The sequence below is a fragment of the Sapajus apella genome, unplaced genomic scaffold (assembly GCF_009761245.1).
Source record: "Sapajus apella isolate SASKATOON/1434 unplaced genomic scaffold, GSC_monkey_1.0 scaffold10, whole genome shotgun sequence".
In the NCBI taxonomy this organism is placed as follows: domain Eukaryota; kingdom Metazoa; phylum Chordata; class Mammalia; order Primates; family Cebidae; genus Sapajus; species Sapajus apella.
The window spans coordinates 43,358,450-43,382,562 of record NW_022436950.1 but is presented as its reverse complement, the minus strand read 5'-3'; the positions used below and the strand labels follow the sequence as shown (position 1 = coordinate 43,382,562).

At 38.7% G+C, this 24,113-nt stretch overlaps 1 protein-coding gene across 1 annotated transcript in view; it reads right to left on the bottom strand.

The window, feature by feature from the left end:
* DNAH7 (dynein axonemal heavy chain 7) overlaps positions 1-14,412 on the bottom strand; it is a 172,677-nt gene extending 158,265 nt beyond the window's left edge. The window contains exons 1-2 of the mRNA XM_032278796.1: positions 14,204-14,412; positions 8,033-8,095 (exon numbers count right to left, since the gene is read on the bottom strand). Of these exons, the coding sequence (XP_032134687.1) occupies positions 8,033-8,095; positions 14,204-14,218 (78 nt within the window). The 5' untranslated portion in view covers positions 14,219-14,412. The remainder of the gene's footprint in view (positions 1-8,032; positions 8,096-14,203) is intronic.
* Between the last annotated feature and the right edge of the window lie 9,701 nt (positions 14,413-24,113).

The window sequence follows — 24,113 nt, the reverse complement described above, 5'->3', positions numbered from 1 at the left end:
CTTGCAGTGCAGAATATGTATCTCATAGAATATTTTACACATAGTGATTCTCTGGTTAACCAAGACAAGTAGCCACATATATGTCAGAAAATCAGCTGGCAAATGATGTGCCTGACATCCTGCTGGCCTCATCTTGGATTCCAGACATGGCTGCAGTAAACAGTTCTGTGCTAGCTTCTCACATCAACAAAATGTCCTTTGCTTTCTGTAGTGGGAATCCTCTAATGCTGTAGGATGGGACTCTGGGAAGAGCCCACTCCCCTCACACATATGAGGAGCCAGAAGAGGATGGGAGTCAACATCCCCAAAAATGTTTTTTCACCAATGCAGGATGAAAGAAGACAAATAAATGTTATTCCTTGACCCTCTTCAAGTGGTCAATTCCAGGAAGCATTCTATAAGCTCAAAGGTCATGGCAGGACACACCAGTCACCTACTATGCTAATCAACTTGATTACCTATGGTTGTATGGCTTTTTCTTCTTCCTAAGAAGTTTTACTCTCCTCAATCTCTTCCCCGTTTTACTCTTCTCAAATACACTACCTGCACACAAGTCCTTGTTTCAGATACCTCGTGTATAGGAAAATAGGCTAAGAAAACATGTAAGTCAGTGCTCTTCCATCTTTCCAACTGTTCTTTCATTGTTCAACTCTAATCTTGTTCCATAAAAGATTAAAGAGGAGGGAGGATCCAAGATGGCCAAATAGGAACAGCTCCAGAGTGCAGTTTCCAGCAAGAACAATGCAGAGTGAGTGCCCACCGCATTTCCAAACAAATTTTCACTGCCCACAGACAAGGAGATTCCCAGGTCGAAAAATGCCATGAGTTTTCAACACAGCGGTTTCAGCCGGTGCCGTCTTGGCACACAGAAACTCACACAACTGGGTGGGTGTTTCAACTGGCACCTGGAACTCCGGGCAGACAGAGCCACCCACTCAACTGAAAGGGACAGGATAGAGATAGGGAGCCAGGTGATCTGGCTCGGCGGGTACCACCTCCACAAAATAAGCAATCTGAAACACTCTGGATTGAGAGTTTTGCAGCAAGTGCAACTGGACCCAGAACAGTCCAGCTCAGTGGGAGGATGGGGAACAACCACTACCGAGACATTCCGCCACTACCAAGGCAGTTCACACAGTAGCTGGGCAGAGCCTGCGGCAGCTCAGCAACACATCTACTGAAAGACTGTGACTAGACTACTCCATGTGGGGCAGGACATCTATGAAAAAAGGCAGCAGCAGCACGACAGTAACTTATAAATAAAGCTGACCTTCCTAGGACAGAGCACCTGGAAAAATAGGCAGTTATGAGTTCTGCTGCAGCAGACTTAACAGTACCTGCCCAGCAGCTCTGCATGGAACAACGGAGCTCCCAGCACAGCACTTGAGCTCCTATAAGGGACAGACTATTGCCTCAAGCAGCTCCCCAACCCCCGTATACCCAAAGAGACACCTCATAAAGGAGAGCTCAGGCCAACATCTGGCTGTTATCTTATGGGACGAAGATAACAGAAGAAGAAACTGGCAGCAATCCTTACCATTCTGCAGCACCTGCAGGTGATCCCCAGGCAAGCAGGGTCTAGAGTGGACCTCCAGCAGTCCTGCAGCAGAGGGGCCTGACTGGTAGAAGGAAAACTAAGAAACAGAAAGAAATAACTTCATCATCAACAAAAAGGATATCCACTCAGAGACCCCATCTGAAAGTCACCAACTACAAAGACCACAGGTAGATAAAGTCACTAAGATGGGAAGAAACCAGTGTAAAAAGGATGGAAACACCAAAAATCAGAACGCCTCTCTTCCTCCAAAAGAACACAACTCCTTACCAGCTAGGGATCAAAGATGGATGGAGAATGAATCTGATGACTTCACAGAAACAGGCTTCAGAAGGTGGGTAATAACAAACTTCTCAGAGCTAAAAGAATATGTGCTCACCCAATGCAAAGAAACTAAGAACCTAGAAAAAAGATTAGATGAGATGGTACCTAGAATAGACAGCTTAGAGAAAAATGTCAACGACTTGATGGAGCTGAAAAACACAGCACAAGAACTTTGTGAAGTATACACAAGTTTCTATAGCCAAATCGACCAAGCAGAAGAAAGAATATCAGAGATTAAAGATCAACTCAATGACATAAAATGAGAAGGCAAGAATAGAGAAAAAAAAAGAGTGAAAAGAAATTAACAATGCCTCCAAGAAATATGGGATTATGTGAAAAGACCTAATCTACATATGATAGGTGTACCTGATGTGACGGAGAGAATGAATCCAAACTGGAAAACACTCCAGGATATTATCCAGGAGAACTTCCCAACCTAGCAATGCAGGCCAATATTCAAGTCCAGGAAATATAGAGAACACCACAAAGATATTCCTCAAGAAGAGCAACCCCAAGGCACATATTCATCAGATTCACCAGGGTTGAAATGAAGAAGAAAATGCTACGGGCAGCCAGAGAGAAAGGTCGGGTTACCCACAAAGGGAAGCCCATCAGACTCACAGTGGATCTCTCAGCAGAAACCCTACAAGCCAGAAGAGAGTAGGGGCCAATATTCAACATCCTTAAATAAAAGAACTTTCAACCTACAAGTTCATAACCAGCCAAACTAAGTTTCATAAGTGAAGGTAGAAAGAAAATCCTTTATGGACAAGCAATTGCTGAGAGATTTTGTCACCACCAGGCCTGCCTTACAAGAGCTCTTGAAAGAAGCACTAAACATAGAAAGGAACAACCAGTACCAGCCACACCAAAAAATGTACCAAATGGTAAAGACCATCGACACAATGAAAAAATGTGTGAACTAACGGGCAAAACATCCAGCTAGCATCAAAATGGCACGATCAAATTCACACATAACAGTATTAACCTTAAATGTAAATGGGCTAAATGCCCCAATCAAAAGACACAGACTGGCAAATTGGATGAAAAGCCAAAACCCATCGGTGTGCTGTATTCAGGAAACCCATCTCAAGTGCAAGGACACACATAGGCTCAAAATAAAGGGATGGAGGAAGATTTACCAAGCAAATGGAGAGCAAAAAAAAGCAGGAGTTGCAATCCTAGTCTCTGTTAAAATAGACTTTAAACCAAGAAAGATCAAAAGAGACAAAGAAGGGCATTACAGTATAGTAAATGGATCAATGCATGAAGAAGAGCTAATGATCCTAAATATATATGCACCCAATACAGGAGCACCCAGGTACATAAAGCAAGTTCTTAAGGACCTACAAAGAGACTTAGACTCCCACACAATAATAGTGGGAGACTTTAACACTCCACTGTCAATATTAGACAGATCAATGAGACAGAAAATTAACAAGGATATCCAGGACTTGAACTCAGATCTGGACCAAGTGGACCTAACAGCCATCTACAGAAATCTCCACCCTAAATCCACAGAATATACATTCTTCTCAGGACCACATCACACCTACTCTAAAACTGACCACATAATTGGAAGTAAATTACTCCTCAGCAAATGCAAAAGAACGGAAATCACAACAAACAGTCTCTCAGACCACAGGGCATCAAACTAGAACTCAGAATTCTGAAACTAACTCAGAACCACACAGCTTCATGGAAACTGAACAACTGGCTCTTGAATGTTGACCGGATAAACAATGAAATGAAGGCAGAAATAAAGATGTTCTTTAAAACCAACAAGAACGAAGACACAATGTACCAGAATCTCTGAAACACATTTAAAGCAGTGTCTAGAGGAAAATTTATAGCAATAAATGCCCACATGAGAAGTGAGGAAAGATCTAAAATTGATGCCCTATCATCAAAATTGAAAGAGCTAGAGAAGCAAGATAAAAAAAAAAAACTCAAAAGCTAGTAGAAGACAAGAAATAACTAAGATCAGAGCAGAACTGAAGGAGATAGAGACACAAAAAACGCTTCAAAAAATCAATAAATCCAGGAGCTAGTTTTTTGAAAAGATCAATAAAACAGACAGACCACTAGCCAGATTAATACAAAAGAAAAGGGAGAAGAATCAAATAGATGCAATAAAAAACAATAAAGGGGATATCACCACTGATTCCATAGAAATACAAACTATGATAAGAGATTACTACAAACAACTTTATGCACATAAATCATTAAACCCAGAAGAAATGGATAAATTCCTGGACACTTGCACTCTCCTAAGCCTAAACCAGAAACCTTGAATAGACCAATAACAAGGGCTGAAGCTGAGGCAGCAATGAATAGCCTACCAACCAAAATAAGTCCAGGTCCAGACGGGTTCACAGCTGAATTCTACCAGACGTACAAAGAGGAGCTAGTACCATTCCTTCTGAAACCATTCCAAACAATCCAAAAAGAGGGAATCCTTCCCAAATGAATTTTTGAGACCAACATCATCCTGATACCAAACCCTGGCAGAGACTCAACAAGAAAAGAAAACTTCAGGCCAATATCCATGATGAACATAGATGCAAAAATCTTCAATAAAATACTGGCAAACTGATTGCAACGGCACATCAAAAGGATTACCCATCATGATCAAGCAGGCTTTATTCCAGGGATGCAAGGCTGGTTCAACATACACAAGTCTATAAACGTAATCCACCACATAAACAGAACCAAAGAAAAAACCACATGATTATCTAAATAGGTGCAGAGAAGGCCTTCGACAAAATTCAACAGCCCTTTATGCTAAAAACTCTCAATAAACTAGGTATCAAAGGAACATATCTCAAAACAATAAAAGCTATTTACAACAAACCTACAGCCAATATCATACTGAATGGGCAAAAACTGGAAGCATTACCTTTGAAATCTGGCACTAGACAAGGATGCCCTCTCTCACCACTCCTGTTCAATACAGTAATGGAAGTTCTAGCCAGAGCAATTAGGCAAGAAGAAAACAATAAAGGATATTCAATTAGGAAAAGAGGAAGTCAAATTGTCTCTATTTGCAGATGACATGATTGTATATTTAGAAGACCCTATCATCTCAGCCCAAAATCTCCTGAAACTGATAAGCAACTTGAGCAAAGTCTCAGGATACAAAATCAATGTGCAGAAATCACAGGAATTTCTATACACCAATAACAGACTAACAGAGAGCCAAATCATGAGTGTACTCCCATTCACAATTGCTACAAAGAGAATAAAATACCTAGGAATACAAGTAACAAAGGATGTAAAGGACTTCTTCAAGGAAACGACAAACCGCTGCTCAATGAAATAAGAGAGGACGCAAACAGATGGAAACATTCCATGCTCATGGTTAGGAAGAATCAATATCGTGAAAATGGCCATACTGCCCAAAGTAATTTACAGATTCAACGCTATCCCCATCAAGCTACCAATGACCTTCTTCACAGAACTGGAAAAACCCACCTTAAACTTCATATGGAACCAAAAGAGAGCCCACATAGCCAATACAATCCTAAGCAAAAAGAACAAAGCAGGAGGCATCAGGCTACCTGACTTCAAACTATACTACAAGGCTACAGTAATCAAAACAGCATGGTGCTGGTACCAAAACAGAGGTACAGACCAATGGAACAGAACAGAGGCCTTGGAGGCAATGCCACACATCTACAACCATCTGATCTTTGATAAACCAGACAAAAACAAGCAATGGGGAAAGGATTCCCTGTTTAATAAATTGTGTTGGGAAAACTGGCTAGCCATGTGCAGAAAGCAGAAACTGGATGCCTTCCTGACACTTTACACTAAAATTAACGCCAGATGGATTAAAGACTTAAACATAAGACGTAACATCATAAAAACCCTAGAAGAAAACCTGGACAAAACCTTTCAGGACATAGGTATAAGCAAGGACTTCATGACTAAAACACCAAAAACATTGGCAACAAAAGCCAAAGTTGACAAATGGGACCTAATTAAACTCCAGAGCTTCTGTATGGTAAAAGAAACAATCATTAGAGTGAACTGGAAACCAACAGAATGGGAAAAAATTTTGGCAATCTACCCATCTGACAAAGGGCTAATATCCAGAATCTACAAAGAACTAAAACAGATTTACAAGAAAAAAAACAAACCCATCCAAAAGTGAGTAAAGGATATGAACAGACACTTTTCAAAAGTGGACCTATATGAGGCCAACAAACATATGAAAAAATGCTTATCATCACTGATTATTAGAGAAATGCAAATCAAAATCACATTGAGATACCACCTCACGCCAGTTAGAACGGCGATCATTAAAAAATCTGGAGACAACAGATGATGGAGAGGATGTGGAGAAACAGGAACACTTTTACACTGTTGGTGGGAGTGTAAACTAGTTCTACCATTGTGGAAGACAGTGTGGCTCCTCCTCAAGGACCTAGAAATAGAAATTCCATTTGACCCAGCAATCCCATTACTGAGTATATACCCAAAGGATTATAAATCATTCTATTATAAAGACACATGCACAGGTATGTTCATAGCGGCATTGTTTACAATAGCAAAGACCTGGAACCAACCCAAATGCCCATCGATGATAGACTGGTCAAGGAAAATGTGGCATATATACACCGTGGAATACTATGCAGCCATAAAAATTGATGAGTTCTTGTCCTTTGTAGGGACATGGATGAATCTGGAGACAATAATTCTCAGCAAACTGACACAAAACAGAAAATCAAACACCGCATGTTCTTAGTCATAGGCGGGTGTTGAACAATGAGAACATATGGACACAGGGAGGGGAGCATCACACACTTGGGTCTGGTGGGGGAGCCAAGGGAGGGACAGCAGAGGGCTGGAGAGGTCGTGGAAGTATAACATGGGAAGAAATGCCAGATGTAGGTGATGGTGGATGGAGGCAGCAAACCACATTGCTATGTGTTTACCTATGCAACAATCCTGCATGATCTGCACATGTACCCTAAAGTACAATAAAAAAATTTAAAAAGAAAAAAGATTTGTGGGAGGGATATGAATGAGGTGTGCCAAAAGGGTGAGAATCAGGTCACCAGCTCACAGGGACCGAGAGCCACCAGTGTCTGTTTCAACTACAGGGTTCACTTCTAGAAGCCTGAAGGCTCGTAATGAAACTCACTCTACATCTAAATTACTGCTGGAGAACTTATACCCAGGGACAAACTTTAATATTTAAATAAAAATGTTTTAATGAGTGAATGTTTTTTAAATATCTCTTAAAAATCTAATTTCTTTTAAAAGACCTAAAACTCACAGGATAAGGAAGGAAAATTATAAGAACCCGTCAAACATGAGCACAATATATGGTTTTAAATCAGTCAACAAAAGCATTTTAGATGATTATATGCCTTGCTGACTAGAAAAGATTAGTTAACTCAGCGCTGAACATTTATTCACCAAGTAAATTTAAATTTAACATGCCAAAGAAAACCTAATAACACTTTTTCAATATTAAAATTTGTCAAATTTTTTAAAAGAGAAAATAAAATGTCTATTTCATTTCAGTTTTACTTATAAACTAGAAACAAGATAAGTATTTGCAGAACTAAAAAAACGCTTTGATTCTATTTTGTAGAACTTTTGGTAATCTTGGTATCATCAATACAAAAAGGTACATAATTAAAACATGTATTTTGAAATGTCCAAGATCATACACTTAAATTTTCATTCAATTTTTTTTATTTCAAAATATTAGGAATTATCTCTGCATAAAGTAATTCAAATTCCATTCACAGTTCATGCTGATCTTTTAAAATATGTTTCAAAACAAATAATATTTGAATTGCAACTTCATTCTAACTCAACTTCTGTAGAAGTTATAATAGTTTAACTCAACAGCATTAAATTCAACATAACTAGATAGCAAATCTCATTCTGTAAAATCTAACCCGTATCCAACTATCCTGTACATACCTGAAAATTAAAGCCCATTGTTATTTTATTGATATTGTTTTTCCTGAGCTGTACACCTCATAGAATTACTCCATCAGAAAAGAATCAAATGGAATTTAAAATTGTATAAAATTTAAAATCAGAAATTCAGTAACTTACTTTCAAGCTTGAAAAGTAGTAAACAAAAATTATCATAAAGGAATAAAGTATGATGGTATATTGGTAAATTACCATAGATAGCTGTGGTAGAAATCTTATTGGTGTCTTGGATTTTTCTTTGCTGGCCGATTTATCCTGCATGAAAAACACGAAAAAACAAAACTGTTTACTCCATTAATGATAAAATTGATTTACTCAACCAAATTTTACAGTGTTTATTATAAGCACACATCATCCAAAATATTCTAAAACATACTGTACAAATGGCATGATCTTATATATAGAAAATCTTAAGTAATTCATCAAAAAATATTAAAGCTAGTGAATAAGTTCTTGTATCCAGCTAGGTTACAGGATACAAGATCAGTACACAAAAGTCAAATGTATTTAGGATGTGCCAGGAGGGTGATGCATCCCAATTCCACAGGGAGACGGCATGGAAGCTCCGTATCCAGGACCCTCCCAGGCCTCTCCCCACGTGTCTCTTCATGTGTTTTTTCCTGATTTGTATCCCTTATAATAAAACAGTAATCATAAGTATTTTAAAAATCAATTGTATTAATACAATTATATTTAATACAAAATTGAAATTAAGAGACAATTCCATTTACAATTGCATGAAATGGAATAAAGACTTAAGAAAAAATTTAACAAAAGAAGTGTAAGACCTACATAATGAAACCATAAAACATTATTGAAAAAAATGTTTTTTTGTTTTTTTGAGATGGAGTCTCACTCTGTTGCCAGGCTGGAGTTCAATCTCTGCTCACTGCAACCTCTGCCTCCCCGGTTCAAGCAATTCTCCTGCCTCAGCCCCCTGATTAGCTGGTACTACAGACATGAACCACCACACCCAGCTAATTTTTGTATTTTTAGTAGAGACGGGCTTTCACCATGTTGGCCAGGATGTTCTCGATCTCTTGACCTCATGATCCACCTGCCTCGGCCTCCCAAAGTGTTGGGATTACAGGCGTGAGCCACCGTGCCTGGCCAGTTTGGTTCTTTTCTGACACTTTCCTCCTACAATCTACAGTTTGCTTCTGTTATCCACTACAGACAGCATGTGCTGATACTGTGATTGGATCATTAATTCTTGCCATCATGTGACCTGCTGCCACTAGAACTGTAGAATGTTTCTAACTAGATCAACATATCGGATGTCAGGAACAGCTTCCTCTGACTCCCAGGTTGCAGGAACTACTTAATTGTGGGGATGTTGCTGATTCCTGTTTTAAATGCCTCCAGCAGAGGGAAGTCAGAATGAACAGAAGCTTGAGTTCTTCTACCATTAAAACAGCTTCTAACAGTTGTATGTCTGCCCAGCTGAATTTGTTGCCAATGAGAAAACCCGCTCCATGGTCTTCCAAAATCTTTCCAAAGATGGGCAAGTACCAGGTGTCAGCTTTCATCATGACTGAAGCAAGGTTCTCCTCTTTTTCCTCAGGGGCCAGCGCCATCATCATCATCAGGTCCAGGGTGCCATCAGCACACATGTTGATCCTCACTCTCCCCTTCAGGTCCTTCCCATAGACACTGTACTTAGCAGCAAGGTAGCTGAGGTGAGGATGGCTCTAATGAGTATCAGCATCATTCCATCAGTTTCAACCAAAGGCACTTGGCCAAAAAGTAAGCATCATCCTTCTGCAACTTTTCGTATTATTCTCTCATTTCAAAAAACCTCTTCTTCAAACTCCATTGCAGCTGCAACCAGCCGCCAGCAGACTGACTCCATCCTGCGCCTGCCATGAAAGTAGTAGAGCTTGGGTTTGGCTGCCAGGACTCTGGCTCAGGTTTTCTGTTCAGCTGTCTGGAAGCTCGAAGAATGTTTATTTTCAAAAAGAAAAGAAAAACCTTCTCCAATGGTGCTTTTCACTCCAATTGTTACACAATTAATTCATCTGTTTCCTTGACCAAGATTGTCTGTGCACTCTATATTTACTCATGTCTCGTTCTCTTTAAAATTAGGAAATATTTCAAACATACAGAAAATAGCATCATGAACACTTGTATATCTTCAATCCAACTCTGCCATTCTGGAATTTTGTGTTTATCATTCCTATACAAATTTTTACTACACTCATTACTACATATGATTACCAAATAACCTAAGATATATATTGTTACTGCATGATTTTACATTTTATAGAAATGCCATCACAGCGTCTGTATCCTTTTGCAACCTATTTTTTAATATTATGTTTTTGAAATTTATCCCCATTAATATACCTTTCTCAATGATTTTCACAGCTGTATAGTACTCTGTAAGCATGGTACAATGTATCTATTCCACTCTCTAGTGAATGAACGTTTAACTTATTACCAATGTTTCTCTACTACGAAAGATGTCTCAGTGAAAGTCCTTGGGCATGTATTTTAGTATAAACACACACAATTCTTAGGCATGTATCTCATACATACACACATATATGTGTGTGTATATATAACATATATACATATATATGCATTTTTTGTCTCTTTAATTCCATTGGATTATTTGTTATCTGTAAAAAAAATTTATTATATTGCCTAACTTACTATGATTCCTGATAAGTCTTGGAATCTGTAGAGCAATTCCCTCCACTTTACCATTCTTAAAAATTATCATAAACAATCTTAACATTTTTTTCTAACGTGAAATTTGGGATCCATACTGCATGAAACTTTTTAGGACAATGATAGAAACACATTGAATACTGACTCTTCTCTCTTGAGAACACAATATATTTCTTTACTTCTTCAGATTCTGGGAGCATATCCTTCAGAAACATTTTGTAGTATTCTTCATAAAGGTGTTATTTCTTTTTTAGACTTATTCTTAGATATAAAGATTTTAAATGATAAATTCATGACAGGATCTCAAAAACTGTTTATCCAACTGATTTATGGGCAGGGACAGGGAACCGTCTATGAAGACTGCATGCATTTATAATAATGTCTGTCATGGTTGTGCTCTGCCTTAGATCAAGTCTTTACCCTCTTCTTCCTGCTCTGTGCCCAGGAGGTTGAATTATATGATGGACATCATCTGGGCCCTCGGCTTCTGGCTTCTGATAGAGATTAACCAAAGAAAGGCACCAGGAGGAGACTAAAGAGCAGGGGGACAGAGAGTTTAGGATATTTGTTTCCTAGTCTTCCCTGTTCCCTGTAGTTCTGATAGTGGCTAAATTCTTCCAGACCTCAGCTCCTGTCAGGAAGCTACCATTCCAAGCGTCTAGCATTTAGCGGGGTCTGGGAATAATATTCTGTTTCAATGACCCGACAGGCCTAGCCATGGAAATGGCATCCTACTGTCCTACTACTGTTAATCCTTGAGTGTCTCTTCATCCCTCATGGTTCCTTTAACCTTACCAACACCTCTACAAATGGTCTTTTTATAAATGTTCTTCAGTGAAATCCTTTTGAGTATGCCATCTGTTTTCTGTTGGGATCCTAATATAATTCTACATTCTAAAATTAAAATTGCTAAAGAGTCTAGGTCTGTCTTAAATAGTCTGGCTTTGCATTTTGTTTTCACTTTCCTGATTTTCACCTACTTGATTCCTGGAAGAGATGTCATAAACCTAGTATAGCCTAGTATTAACCATCCTGATCAAATGACTAGAATCTACATATGTGTCTGGTTAAATCAACAATAACCTCTCAAAATTTAGTAGTACTGATTTAAATATAGTTGTGAGTTGTCACACGTTTGAGTTATGGTTGTTAAAGTTATCACCATGCTGTTGGCCTCATATCCAACTTTTTTCACTCTTTCCCCTTTTTAAGCAATGACATTTTAAAAATATGATGAAAACAGAATGAGCATCACATCATATAAACACAAACTACTTGATTACATAACTAGAAAAAGTGCTGGGGTAGAAAAAGATGCATGGCTTTTTCCTCTTCTCTGCCACAGTCTGTACTATCTCCATGGGGAGCTTCCTGGTCTTTAGATATTTGCGCCTTTAAACCTCTGAAAGTTCTTCAGCCTACACTAAAAATGCCTTGAAGTTTTAACTAGTTTCAAAAATGAAATGAGCAATGCAAAAGGATTTATATTTCTTCTAAATATCTAATTTAAGAGAAAAGCCCAGACTGCTACTCCTGAAAAATTTGATGTCACTCTCAACCTTCCACGAATGAGATGAATATGTTAAAATCTCCTTCAGCAAATATGATTTTACCACCTGCTCGCTTTCTCAAACTGAATGAATATACAAGTAAATGTCACATAAAAAATGGGATTTCCAAAAGTTTAATCCATTCTGTTTGTCTTAGGTTAAAATATAAAAACTTTCATCCTTCCAAAGGAAAACTACACTCTAAATGAGCATAAATGAAAATCTCGAGATTAGTTTTTAAAATTATGAATCAACCAAAACAGTGATAGAGGGCCCTCTGCTGTTCAAAAATAGTAAGTGTAAAATGGAAATCATGTCCATTCTTTTTTTTTTTCAGCCACAATAGTTTATTTACAACTGAACTCTTTGTATTTACAAAACAACCAATACACATCAGAAATAGTATCATCTCCATTCTTTTAAGATCCTATTGCTTCTCCAATAAATCACAACCTTTCTGGAGGGGGAGTGAGAGACTACGGTGTCATTTTCCAACATCACTTTTATAAAGATGAAGCAAAATTTAGAACTTAACGGCTGGTGGGTTTTTAGTGGATACTTTTAGTAGTAGATGGGTAAGTTAGGGGAATTGTGAAAAACAGCTATTCAGAAATACCATTGAAAATGTGATAGAAGTATATTTTAAACTCTAACAATGTAGGCTATGGTTCAAGATCTGGCCAAAGACTAATCTGGGCATGAAACAAAGACGCTGCTCAATATATAATAATGATGATAACAAATATTATTTTAAAAATCTGATTATGTTACTATCACATAGAAAAAATTACTAGTAAGATCTATTAAACAATTGCTCAGTGTTTTCGGTTACTTGAATCTGAATTCTTTTTGTTTTTTGCTTGCTCATTTACTATTAATATCAATACTACTTATACTTTGGCATATGCATCAAAGTGTCCATTTCTTAGTTCTTAAGTTATACTTATGTTTTTTTTAAAAAAAGGCTCAAACCAATTTTTCTTGAGCATTTCAGGTATTGATTATTTATTTGATTAATTAATGAATTGGGATCATCACATTATTCTGTTAGGAAGCTATAACTCAATGACTAGGAGACTAATATTGTTTCCACAAAAAAGTCTAACAATACCGAAAAAAGCATTATAAAGCAATACAAAAAATTATAGTTTAATATTTTTTTAAAAGCTAAATGAAATTTGCATACTTAAAAACAAATGTTTTTCTTCCAAAGGGTTTATAAGGTTCTTTTTATTATTATTATTCAACAGTATGTAGAAAACTAGAGTTGTTTTCTACCTGGCCAGAATAATGCCCATGTTTAATATCTCCTCATTCTGTGCTGATATTAAGACGATTGGCCATTATTCTGCATTTCTTTTCTACTATAGTTGCTCTTAAGTTCAATAAAGAAAGAATTCTTAGAAGAAAAAAAAAGGAGAGAAAGAAGAAAGAAAACAAAAGAGAAGAAAGAAAGAAAGAAAGAAGGAAGGAAAGAAAGAAAAAGAAAGAAAAAGAAAAGAAAAGAAAAAGAAAGAAAAGCAGCTATTGCAACGTGCATCTTTTATTACATGCCATGGAATATCACCTTAGGAAGTGCCATTTGTCACTTACCAAGGTCTTTCACGTACAATGTAATACTGTATAGTTACGGTATGGGATGGTATCTTATTTGAACTTGGCAACAACCTCAGAAAGAAGAAAAGTTGTTCTGGTGCCTCCCCAGCTCTGCATAAGAGGTGGGAGAATTAAGGCTTAGAAAAACAAGGAGGAGATTTGCCCAAAGTCACACGGCTAGGAATTGGCTTGGATTCCCACCCTAGAACCCAAACCCGCGGCAACTGCCCGCAGAGCCGCCTCTCACCCAAGCACACCCCCAGTAGCACTATGGGGTGTTCTGGGCTGTGGCTCCCCCTGCTGGCGCGCCGCTGGACTGCTAGGTTTGGTTGCTATGACGACCAAGGGCGAACAGCTAGGAAGGGACCGTACAAGGGCATTCCCGGAAAGCGCTCAGTAGCCCAGGCCATAAGTGGGTCAAAGAAGCTGTACACCGCAGAGTACCAGCTGGGGAGTTCGGTGGGCAGGAGGGGATTCCACCACTTCTGAAAAGCCTGGGAAGCGTCGCGGAGGCGGCGAGCCTGGAGAAAAGTAGCCCTCTCACCTGCTCGCTGCTCATAGCTGCGAGGACGCGCTGGCCTGACCGGCGCTTCTGGATCGCTCCTGTCCTCAGAAGCCCTAGAAAGATAGAGGCGACGCCCCGGGACCTCCGGCGGTCTCAGCTCCCTCCGCGCCAGGGCCGTCTAGCGTCCCGGCAGCATTTGTTGCTTAGCAACAGGCCCGCGCAGGTTCCATTTCCGGTCATCTGTGGCTTCTGGGACTGAACCCGGAAGCTGGCGCGCGCTCCCGCGACGGGAGTTTTCCGGGGCGCCTCTGCTCGTGTGGTGGGGTCCAAGGTGTGCGCTGAACAACCAGAGGCACTGGGGTGGGTCTCCTCCAATATCCCCTGATTACCGAAATAGATCCTCACACTTCCGCACCCTCCTTCTAACTGAGCTGGGTGCTTGGGACCGCTGCTTTAACCCCTCGGAGGTCTCAGAGAACCACTGGTATGAAATGATTTCAAATTTCATTGCTAACATGGGCAAGTGGAATAATGCGAACAAAGCGTGCAAAGCCCAGATCCAGTAAACACCTTTCTTGTATTATTCATGTGCTTCTAACCCCTGTTCTGCTGACTCTTCCCACACTCTAGAAAACTATCCTTTCGAAGAATACCAGTAAAGCAGCCTTCCAACAATTCTTGAAACCAACACTCGCAGATGGTTTACTACACGAAAAGCGGTGTGCTAAGCACAAATGTGACCAAGACGTAATCCTTTCGCCACAGGCTAGTGGGGTGTCCAAGCAAGCACTTCCATGTGGTGGAGACGGTGCTAGGAATGGCAGTCCTCAGGGAGAACGTAAAGCACCAAATAATTTCTCACGGAGGGTGTGGAAGGGATGTGGAAGCTGAAATCTGAAGGAAGAAGAAGTGCCAGGCAAAGAATGTCGGGCAAAAAGCAGATCACATACAAAGGCCTGAGACAAGAGAGCATAACTAATGGAAGAAGTGAAAACGTTTCTGAGAGGTTGATGAGTAGGTTAGAGTAAAGGGGTTGGAGCCAGTCTAGAGATGAAGCTGAGGTGATACGCAGGTGTTATATCTTAAAGGACCCTATAAAAGGGCAGGAGTTTGGATATCAAAGGTAGCTGACCTCCACTGAAAAGTGTTATGCTAAGAAATGGCAGAATTCCATCCTGGAATTAACAAGGAAACTCAAGGGGTCACAAATAGCCAGAACAATCTTGCAATTCAAGAACAAAGTTGAAATACTCACACTTCCTGATTTCAGAACTTACTACAAAACTGTAGTGACAATAACAATTTATTTTCAACAAATGATGCTGGGAAAACTAGATAACTAGATGTCCATATGCAGAAAAAATGCAGTTGGACCTTTACCTAAAAACATCATATACAAAATTATCTCAAAATTGATCAAAGACCTAACTGTAAGGTCTAAAACTATAAAACTCTAAGAAGAAAACTTAGAAGAACAGCTTCATGACATTAGATTTGGCCGTGATTTCTTGGACATGACACCAAAACAACAAAGGAAAAAATAGACAATTCAATTGCATCAGAATAAACCTTTGTGCATCAAAGAATACTATCATCAGTAAAAAGACAATCCACAGAATGGAAGCAAATATTTGCAAATCTGAGGAGGGATTGATGTACAGAATATTAACAAGTGTTAATGAGGATGTAGAGAAATTGGAACTCTTGTGCACCACTGGTGGGAATGTAAAATGGTGCAGCTGGTATGGAAAACAGTATGGCAGTTCCTCCAAAAATTAAAATAGAATTACCATATGATCCAACAATTCCACTTCTGGTACACACCCAAAGAAGTCAAAGCTGGAACACAAACTTATATATATGCTCTTATTTATAGAAGCATTATTCACTATAGTCAAAAGGTGAAGCAACCCAAATGTCCCTTGATAGACAAATGCATAAACAAAATGTTGCATATATATTCAACCTGTTAAAAAGGAAGGAATTCTGACGTATTACTACATCTGCTACAACATGGATGAACCTTAAAGACATTATAACTGAAACTGCCCAGTCACAAAAGAAAAGACGATACTGTTCAAAAAAAAAAAAAAAAAAAAAAGGAAGATACTGTATGATTCCACTCATTTGAAATACATAGAGTAACCAAATTTATATAGAAAGAAATTAGAATGGTGGTTTCCAGGGACTGGAAGAGGGAGGGCCAAGAAAGGGAATGAGGAATTAATGTTTTATGAGTACAAAGTTTTCAATTATGCAAGACAAAAAAAAATTGAAGAAGAATGGTGGTGATGGTTGCACCACAATGTGAATGAACTTCATGCCACTGAATCGTGCACTTGGCAATGGTTAGAATGGTAAATTTTATGCTATATATATTTTGCCATAATTTTAGAAATTCATTTTAAATATTCTTAAAATAAGAGGAGGAAAACTGAAGCCAAAAAAATAAAGAAGGAAAAATGACAAGATTATACTCCCATTTTACAGAAGTCACCCTAATTTAGCATGGTAGAGGGATAGGAGAAAGGTGGGACCTGGCAGTAACAGGGAGACCTGTTAGAGGGCTATTACAAGAGTACAGTGAATGATGAGAACGGCTGAAACTGGGCCAATGATAGTGGGAATGGAGTATACACATTGAAGAGATATGCGGAAGATGGCTTCATTATGAAGTGGATGTTTAAAAGGTAAAACTAGGTTGAGGATCATTTTACTGCTTTGCATATCTGAATAGATTGTCCTATCACTCACTAAGTAAAAAAAAAAAAAAAAAAAAAAAAAGGAAGAGAATAAGCAGGCTTTACAGAGAAAGTGATGAGTCCACCATCAGGCACATTGAGTGAGACATCCATAGGACATGGAAGTGTGTATATGTCTGGTAGACATTGCACATATCGGTCAAGGCTCAGAAGATAATTCCTGGGCTAAGGACATGGATCCAAGGCTAACATATAATGACATCTGAATCCATGAGATACATGAAATTGTTCAAGGAGCGTGTAAGGACAGAACAGAAAGGAATCTAGTAAAGAAAAACTAAACACTACCAATCTTTATGAGTTAGAGGGAGGTCCTCCAAAGAAAACTGAAAAAAAGAAGTAGCCAGAGGTAACAGGGAACTCAGAGTACAGAATCATTGAAACCAAGAAAAACAGTATTTCAGGAAAAAGAATATAGAGAATAGTACCAAAAGCTTCTGATAATATGTATTCTAAGGATTTAAAAGTATCCATTGGCTAGAGTGACAAAGAAGTCATTGGTAAACGTGGCAAAGGAGGTTCAGTACAATGCGGGGGTCAGATTCCAGAGGCTGAAGAGTGAAAGGAGGGAGACCGCCAGAATAGAAAATCATCAGAAAGTTTAGGTTATGAACAAGAGAGATAGACTGGGGTCTGAAGGGATTTAGGGAGAGAGGGACTATATTTTTTTTAATAGGAAAGTTTTGTTTGTGTTTAAATGCGACAGGAAGGGAGAAGATGAAGATAAAGGAAAAAGTAAAAGGAGATAGGATTAATTCCAGATGAAGAGATCTTATAAGGACACCTTGTAAAAGGAAGAAGAAGGAAGGATGAGTGGAAATGTGGGTGTTTAAAGCTTACCTGTGTGTAGTTGGGGACATCCTCTCCCTCCACCAAGGAAAGAAGAATTTTATTTTCTCTGTGGTATAGAAAGCAAAATCACCTTCCAAGAAGAAGAGGAGAGGTAGGAGGCAGGGGATGGTCAAAAATTTGAGGAGGAAGTTTCAATAACTACCTAGCAGCAATAAAGAGAGAACAAAGTGATTAAAGGAATCGCGGAAAAGTTCAGCTGGAGCTGAAGCCTCTGAATCAGCAACAGCAATAATCCACTTAGCTCTGCACTGCTCTCCAAAGGTCTTCAACAGACCAGACTTTAGGTTCACAGAAGAAAAACGCACAATGTCTTTCCCAGGCTGGTATAACAGGAGAACAGACCAAGAGAATGGAAAATCTGATAAGAGTGAAGTCAAAAAAAAAAATCACAGAAATTAAAATAATGAGTAGAGGAAGAAAGGACTGTTAAATGGGAAGAAAGGGGATAGGATGGAAAGGGTCTCATAGGTGAAAGAGTGAGGGTATTGTTTCTGTGATTTCACAAGTGGAGCAATTCCACATGCTGAGTACGTCCATAATGTGGCCACAGAAGTGGGAACTGAAGTGAAGGACTTTACCATGGAAGGTCAAGGAGCTAAGCTCCTCAAGCCATGGCTGTTCCCATGAATGCTGAACTAGCAGAGTGGAGAGAGTGGGGAGAACTGTGAGCTAATGTCTTCAATGAATGAAGCTGAGGCAAGGAAAGGAGTTGCTATGAGCCTAAGATTTGTAAGAATTTTTAGTAAAATTTAGTAAAATAGAAGACAAATGTTGCAGACCCTGTCTCTCAAACTTGGAAGAATGGAAGAGTCTACATAGAAACAGGCTTCAGGGGGAGACAAATTTCCATAAAGACATGGAGATAGGAATAAATCTGAGTATGGGTTGAAGATGTAGTTTTGTTTTATAGCCTCAGGGCATAGTGATAAGATTTGAAAACCAGTTAAGTATTAGGGGGGTTGGTCCGGCAACTAGAAGCAAAAAAAAAAAAAAAAAAAGAAAGAGCACAAGAAAAAAAAAAAAAAAAGATTGCCTCAATGGTTTACCCCACAGGCAATAACCAACAGATACAAAGGTGTACTAAGGTTAGCAGCTGCCAGCCTGATGCCAATAGAACTAGTCTTAGCAGTTCTGAGGTGTTTAGAAGGGGTTTCTGATTCTTGGCAAAAGTCCAAAGTTAACTGGATTGCTTCATGGAGGGTCATAGTCTGCATGAGCAGGCCAGGAGACTGAGGGATTCACAGTAACAGCACCAGACAGAGATGAACCTAAAAACGTTAGCCATCCACCTTCCACTTTTCCATCTGCCAGCTTTCCTTCTTCAATCCTCTGCTAGCTCCCTGTCCACTCACCTTCAATCTCAAAAGCCATTGTTGAAATATACAAGCATCAGGCTATTCTGACTTGCTACATTGCCTCTACTAGGCTGCCATATATGGCTCCCCTGTAGTCAACCTCTGATCTGCAGAATCCTGTTTCTAAATTTGTCTTTGGGTGAGTATCTCACCAGGATTATGGAAGGAAAGTACTTTTTAAAAAAATTGGCACACACAGTTCCTTTGTATTTGTCAGTGATCGTGATCCCTGTCAAGCAAGAGAAATGTGGCTCTCAGGACTGAGTTATTAGAGTGATTCTCACAGTAATCCCAAATGTCACCAATTATACTGAATGCTGAGATGGGAGAAATAAGCAAACTAATCTCTGTCCCCACTGTTCAGGTTAAGACCAGCTCAAAATCCTAACAAGAATCAATATATTTCTCAAAATGCCCTGAATGAACTTTTTTGTTTAGGCATGTTGGACCACTGTATCTCACAAATTATAAAAAGGAACTTTATCAATCTTGTTATTTGTCTCTTGAAATATCCTCTGATGCCCTTATTGCTTGATTTGGGTAAAGCTATCTCTATGCTTTTGCTTTACTAATCTATAAATGTGGAAGTCCATTTTAAAAGAAGGTATCTGGGGACCAAAACTGGTTCCTCCATTTAACCAAATATGAAAGACCAAATAAAAAAATAAATGGACTTGCTGATGTTTTGGTTCCCTGAGCTTCAACTTTAGTTGCATTTATGATCTTGTGTTTTCTCTCATGGTTTGGATGTTTTTTGCTAAAATGATTTTATTAGACATGAACCAAATGTTTGCTTAGGAATTTTATGCCCAAACTTGTGCTGATTCTAAGGGAATTTTTTTTACAAGTCTATGTTTTATTTTCCTTTAAAATATATTGTGTAAGCTTATGCAGCTGCTGAGTTCTGACTTTTTATGTTGTTATTTGTTACTACTTATTTTTTTTTACCTTCTGCTTTTGAAACTGCAGCATGTGTGGAAGGAAGCGAGGAGTGCAGGGCTCCTCCTTTGAGGCAGTGTGGCAGCTTTTTGTTACCTGAGGATGGGTTCCCCAGGTTTATGGCTTAGATCAAGTTTGTCCAAATGTGGCCCAACACAAATTCATAAACTTCCTTAAAACATGAGATTTTTTGCAATTTTTTTCTTTTTCTTTTTTTTTTTTTTTTTTTTTTGCTCATCAGCTATTGTTACTGTTAGTGTATTTTATTTTATGCATGGCCCAAGGCAATTCTTCTTCTTCCAGTGTGGCCCAGGGGAACCAAAAGCTTGGAAAACCCCTGGCCTAGATGGGGTGGGCACTTGCCATGTTAGGTAAATTTTATCTGTGCCCCAGTTTTTCTTTCCCCAGGATGTGCCTGCCACAGGCTTTATCACAAATTTCGTCCAAGGGTGGAGTTAGGGCAATTTGGGGGCTGAACTTAGGTGGGCCAGGGCCTGTCTTAGTGACGGCCGTTCTGCTTTCTTCTCTCACCCCCTCCTGGCTGCTAACGTCTACCTAACTACCTAACAGCTCTCCTTTTAGCTCTTTAAGGAATCTCCATACTGTTTTCCATGATGGTTGTACTAATTTACATTCCCACAAGCAGTATGAAAGTGTTCCCTTTTCACGACATCCACACCAACATCTATTGTGTTTTGACTTTTTAATTACAACCTTTCTTGTAGGAGCAAGGTGATACCTCATTGCGCTTTTAATTTGCATTTCCCTGATAGTTAGTGATGTGGAGTATTTTTTCATATGTTTATTGGCTGTATATCTTCTTTTGAGAAATGTCTATTCATATTCTTTGCCCAGTTTTTGATGGGATTATTTGTTAAAAACTCAGTTTTAAACATGTTAAGTTTCAGTTGCCTAGTAGGCATCCAGGTGAGATGTTGAGGAGGCAGGAAACCGTTCTGGGTACAGCTCCTGTCAGGGTATAGATTTGAAGTTCATCTAAATATAGATGGTCATTGAAGCCATGAGATTAGATATCATCAAATGAAAGAGAATGAATGAAAGAGATAGAGAGAAGAAAGAAAAAGAAAGAAAGAAAGAAGAAAGAAAAAGAAAGAAAGAAAGAGAGAGAGAGAAAGAAGGAAGGAAGGAAGGAGGGAAGGAAGGAACAAAGAAAAAGGTGATTTAAGGACCAAGCCCTTGGGGCTCTTGTTTTCTCTTTCTGGAAACTTGAAGTTTAAAAATTACATATTTTGTCAACCCTTTATCAAAGGGTTATGCAAGTACAAAGTTAGAGTTATAATAGATAAGTGAAACATAAAAGAACCCTACAAAATGTGGTTGACAATTCATGCATGTGGTATTTGTTTGTGAAAACCCTGAGCTATGTATGGACCAATTCCCATGAAAACAAATAATGATGTTGCTTTATTACCACACATTGACCTTCTGCTAATCACAAGCAGACCTGAAAAAACACAAATGATTGCATTAGTTTTTTTGAACGCTAGAGGGAGATAAATTCACCTGCAAATCAGGAAAAGAGAAAAATCCTTTTTTCCTATAGAACTACTCTTATCACAGAATCATAGAATATTTTAAAGTTTGATATTTTTACAATCATCAAGAACTATGGTCACGTATTAAGACTGGAACAAGCCAGGCGTGGCGGGTCACCCCTGTAATCCCAACACTTTGGGAGGCGGAGGCAGAAAGATCACCTGAACTCGGGAGTTGGAGACCAGCCTGGGCAACACGGTGAGACTGCGTCTCTACAAAAAATACAAAAATTAGCCAGGCATGGTGGCACAAACCTGTAGTCTCAGCTGCTTGGAGGCGGGTGGGAGGATTGCTTAGACACAGGAGGTTGAGGCTGCAGTGAGCTGTGATCATGCCACTGCACTCCTGCCTGGGCAGCAGAAGGAGATCTGGTCTCCAAAACAAAAACAAAAAAGACTGGAACAAATTACATCTGTTTAGAAAGTAACCTTACTTATTTTTTAAACCAGGTTTTGTTAAAACCTGGTTTAAAAGGCTTTTATATATGTTAGCAATGTGCTATATTTTCAGGTGATACATTAGTCATGTTTCTTTTGGGCAATGCAGAGCAGTAACATACAAATCCACTAATATTTATTTGAAGAAAACTCAACTCTTCCTCCTTTGGAATTCCAGTAATAGGCTTACTTACTAAGTGTCAAAAGGCTTGCCTCTCAACCTTATGTCTGTGGACTTTGAGAATGTGCTGTACTCCATCATGTTCTATGTTTTTCAGGTGGCTTAAAGGTCATGGGCACAGAGTTTATTCTGGACTTTTTATTTGCCCAATAAAATGCTTTTCAACTTTGCTAAGTAATCACATAGATATGTAGTGTTTTCCTGATTGCTTGGGGCAACTAGAAAACTTTATTTACTTTTGGTAATCTTTCTTAAAAACATGCTAAAAAAAAGTCCTCTTTTCCAATCAAAGATTGAGTGTGAGCGCTATCCAACAGTTCCTAGCCTACAAAATACTTTATTTGACCTTCTAGCTAGTTTAATAAGTTCTTTATTCCATAACCTCAACACTAAAGTGCTTCTGATAATTAAAGAGAAAAAATATATTTTCTATCTCTGGGGGAGGATTATGGCGTAGGAAAAGAGGCTATTTTCTGGAATCAGAGTTGGTATAAATCCTGACTTTGTCTCTACTGGTTGATGAAAGTGAAGAAGTTACTTTGCATCTGTAAACTACTATTTTCTTCTCTCTAAATTGGAATTGCAACCTTTTAAAATTGTTGTGAGGATTAATTCAGATAATTATGAAAATAATCTAGCTTAGTTCCTCGCACAAAGAAGACATTCCAACTTCCCTATGCCTTCCTCTTTCCTTCTATCTGAAATGCTGTATATTATAAAATGGCTTTATAAGTCATGTGTTCATAGATTATGTGTTCTGAAGTATCGGTCAGCTGCTGGTGATAAGCGCAGAATGTGACCTGGGTCACATTTGTAAGGCAGACTTCCAAGAATACACGTGGTCAGAGCTATATTGCCCTGTGCTCTACACAACTCTACACAACTAGGGCAGATATAGAATCTCGCTAAGGTCTTAATGGTCCATGATCAGCTACTCCTGAATATGGGCTTGGAAGCAGGGAGAGGGGAGAGAGGCAATTGCATATCAGGCAAGGGCTGTTGTCCCAGGAGAGAATAATGTCCCTTTTCCCTCCGTAAATGTAAATTCTACCTCCCCAGCCCTATAAAGGTGCAGTTCAAATCTTCCTTTCCCCAAAAGGCATTCCCAGTCTAGCTGAACTCACCTTTACAAACACCTGTAACATTTATCCAATTCAACCATCTGGCAACACATTATTTTAATTTCTACTTAACCATTTCATTTACCTGTATCTCTCCAACCAGATAGGTTTTTGAAGCAGAAGACATGCTCTACTTCATAGTCTTTCATTTTAGCACATTTCACAGTGCTCCACTTGAAGCAGGCATTCACTACATACTTAAATGTATTTCCATGTCAGTTTTCCTTCAATTTATTTAGTCACATGCAGTTTGATAACGGAACTTATCAAGGGTATAAGTGTATAGATTCAGATTAAATCATTTTGCTGGTAGCATCTGAAAATTACCTTTTTCCTTTAAATGGTAGATTACTAAAAAGAAAGAATTAAAAGATATAACATGTTAGATGTCTATTTGTGTGGTTTACTCTGGTACTCATGCCATAGTTTTGTTTGTTTCACCATCCAGAACCAGGGAACATGCCATGGATTTTGCTGAGTTTCACTTTCAGGTAAAACAGAGTACAGTTGCCATGAAGTAATGGCATTACCTGCAATATAATGTAGCAGGATATATGATAAATATTCATCACCAGTGGACCATTTTTTCTTTGAAAATCCCTTAGTCAAATCTTATTGGTCATAAAATGTATGCATGATAACTTGACATCTGCAAACATAACTCCATTTTTATGATACAAGGAACTGAAGCAGAAATTGAAATTTTATGATTTATCATTCAAATTGCAGAATAAAAGGGTGCTGA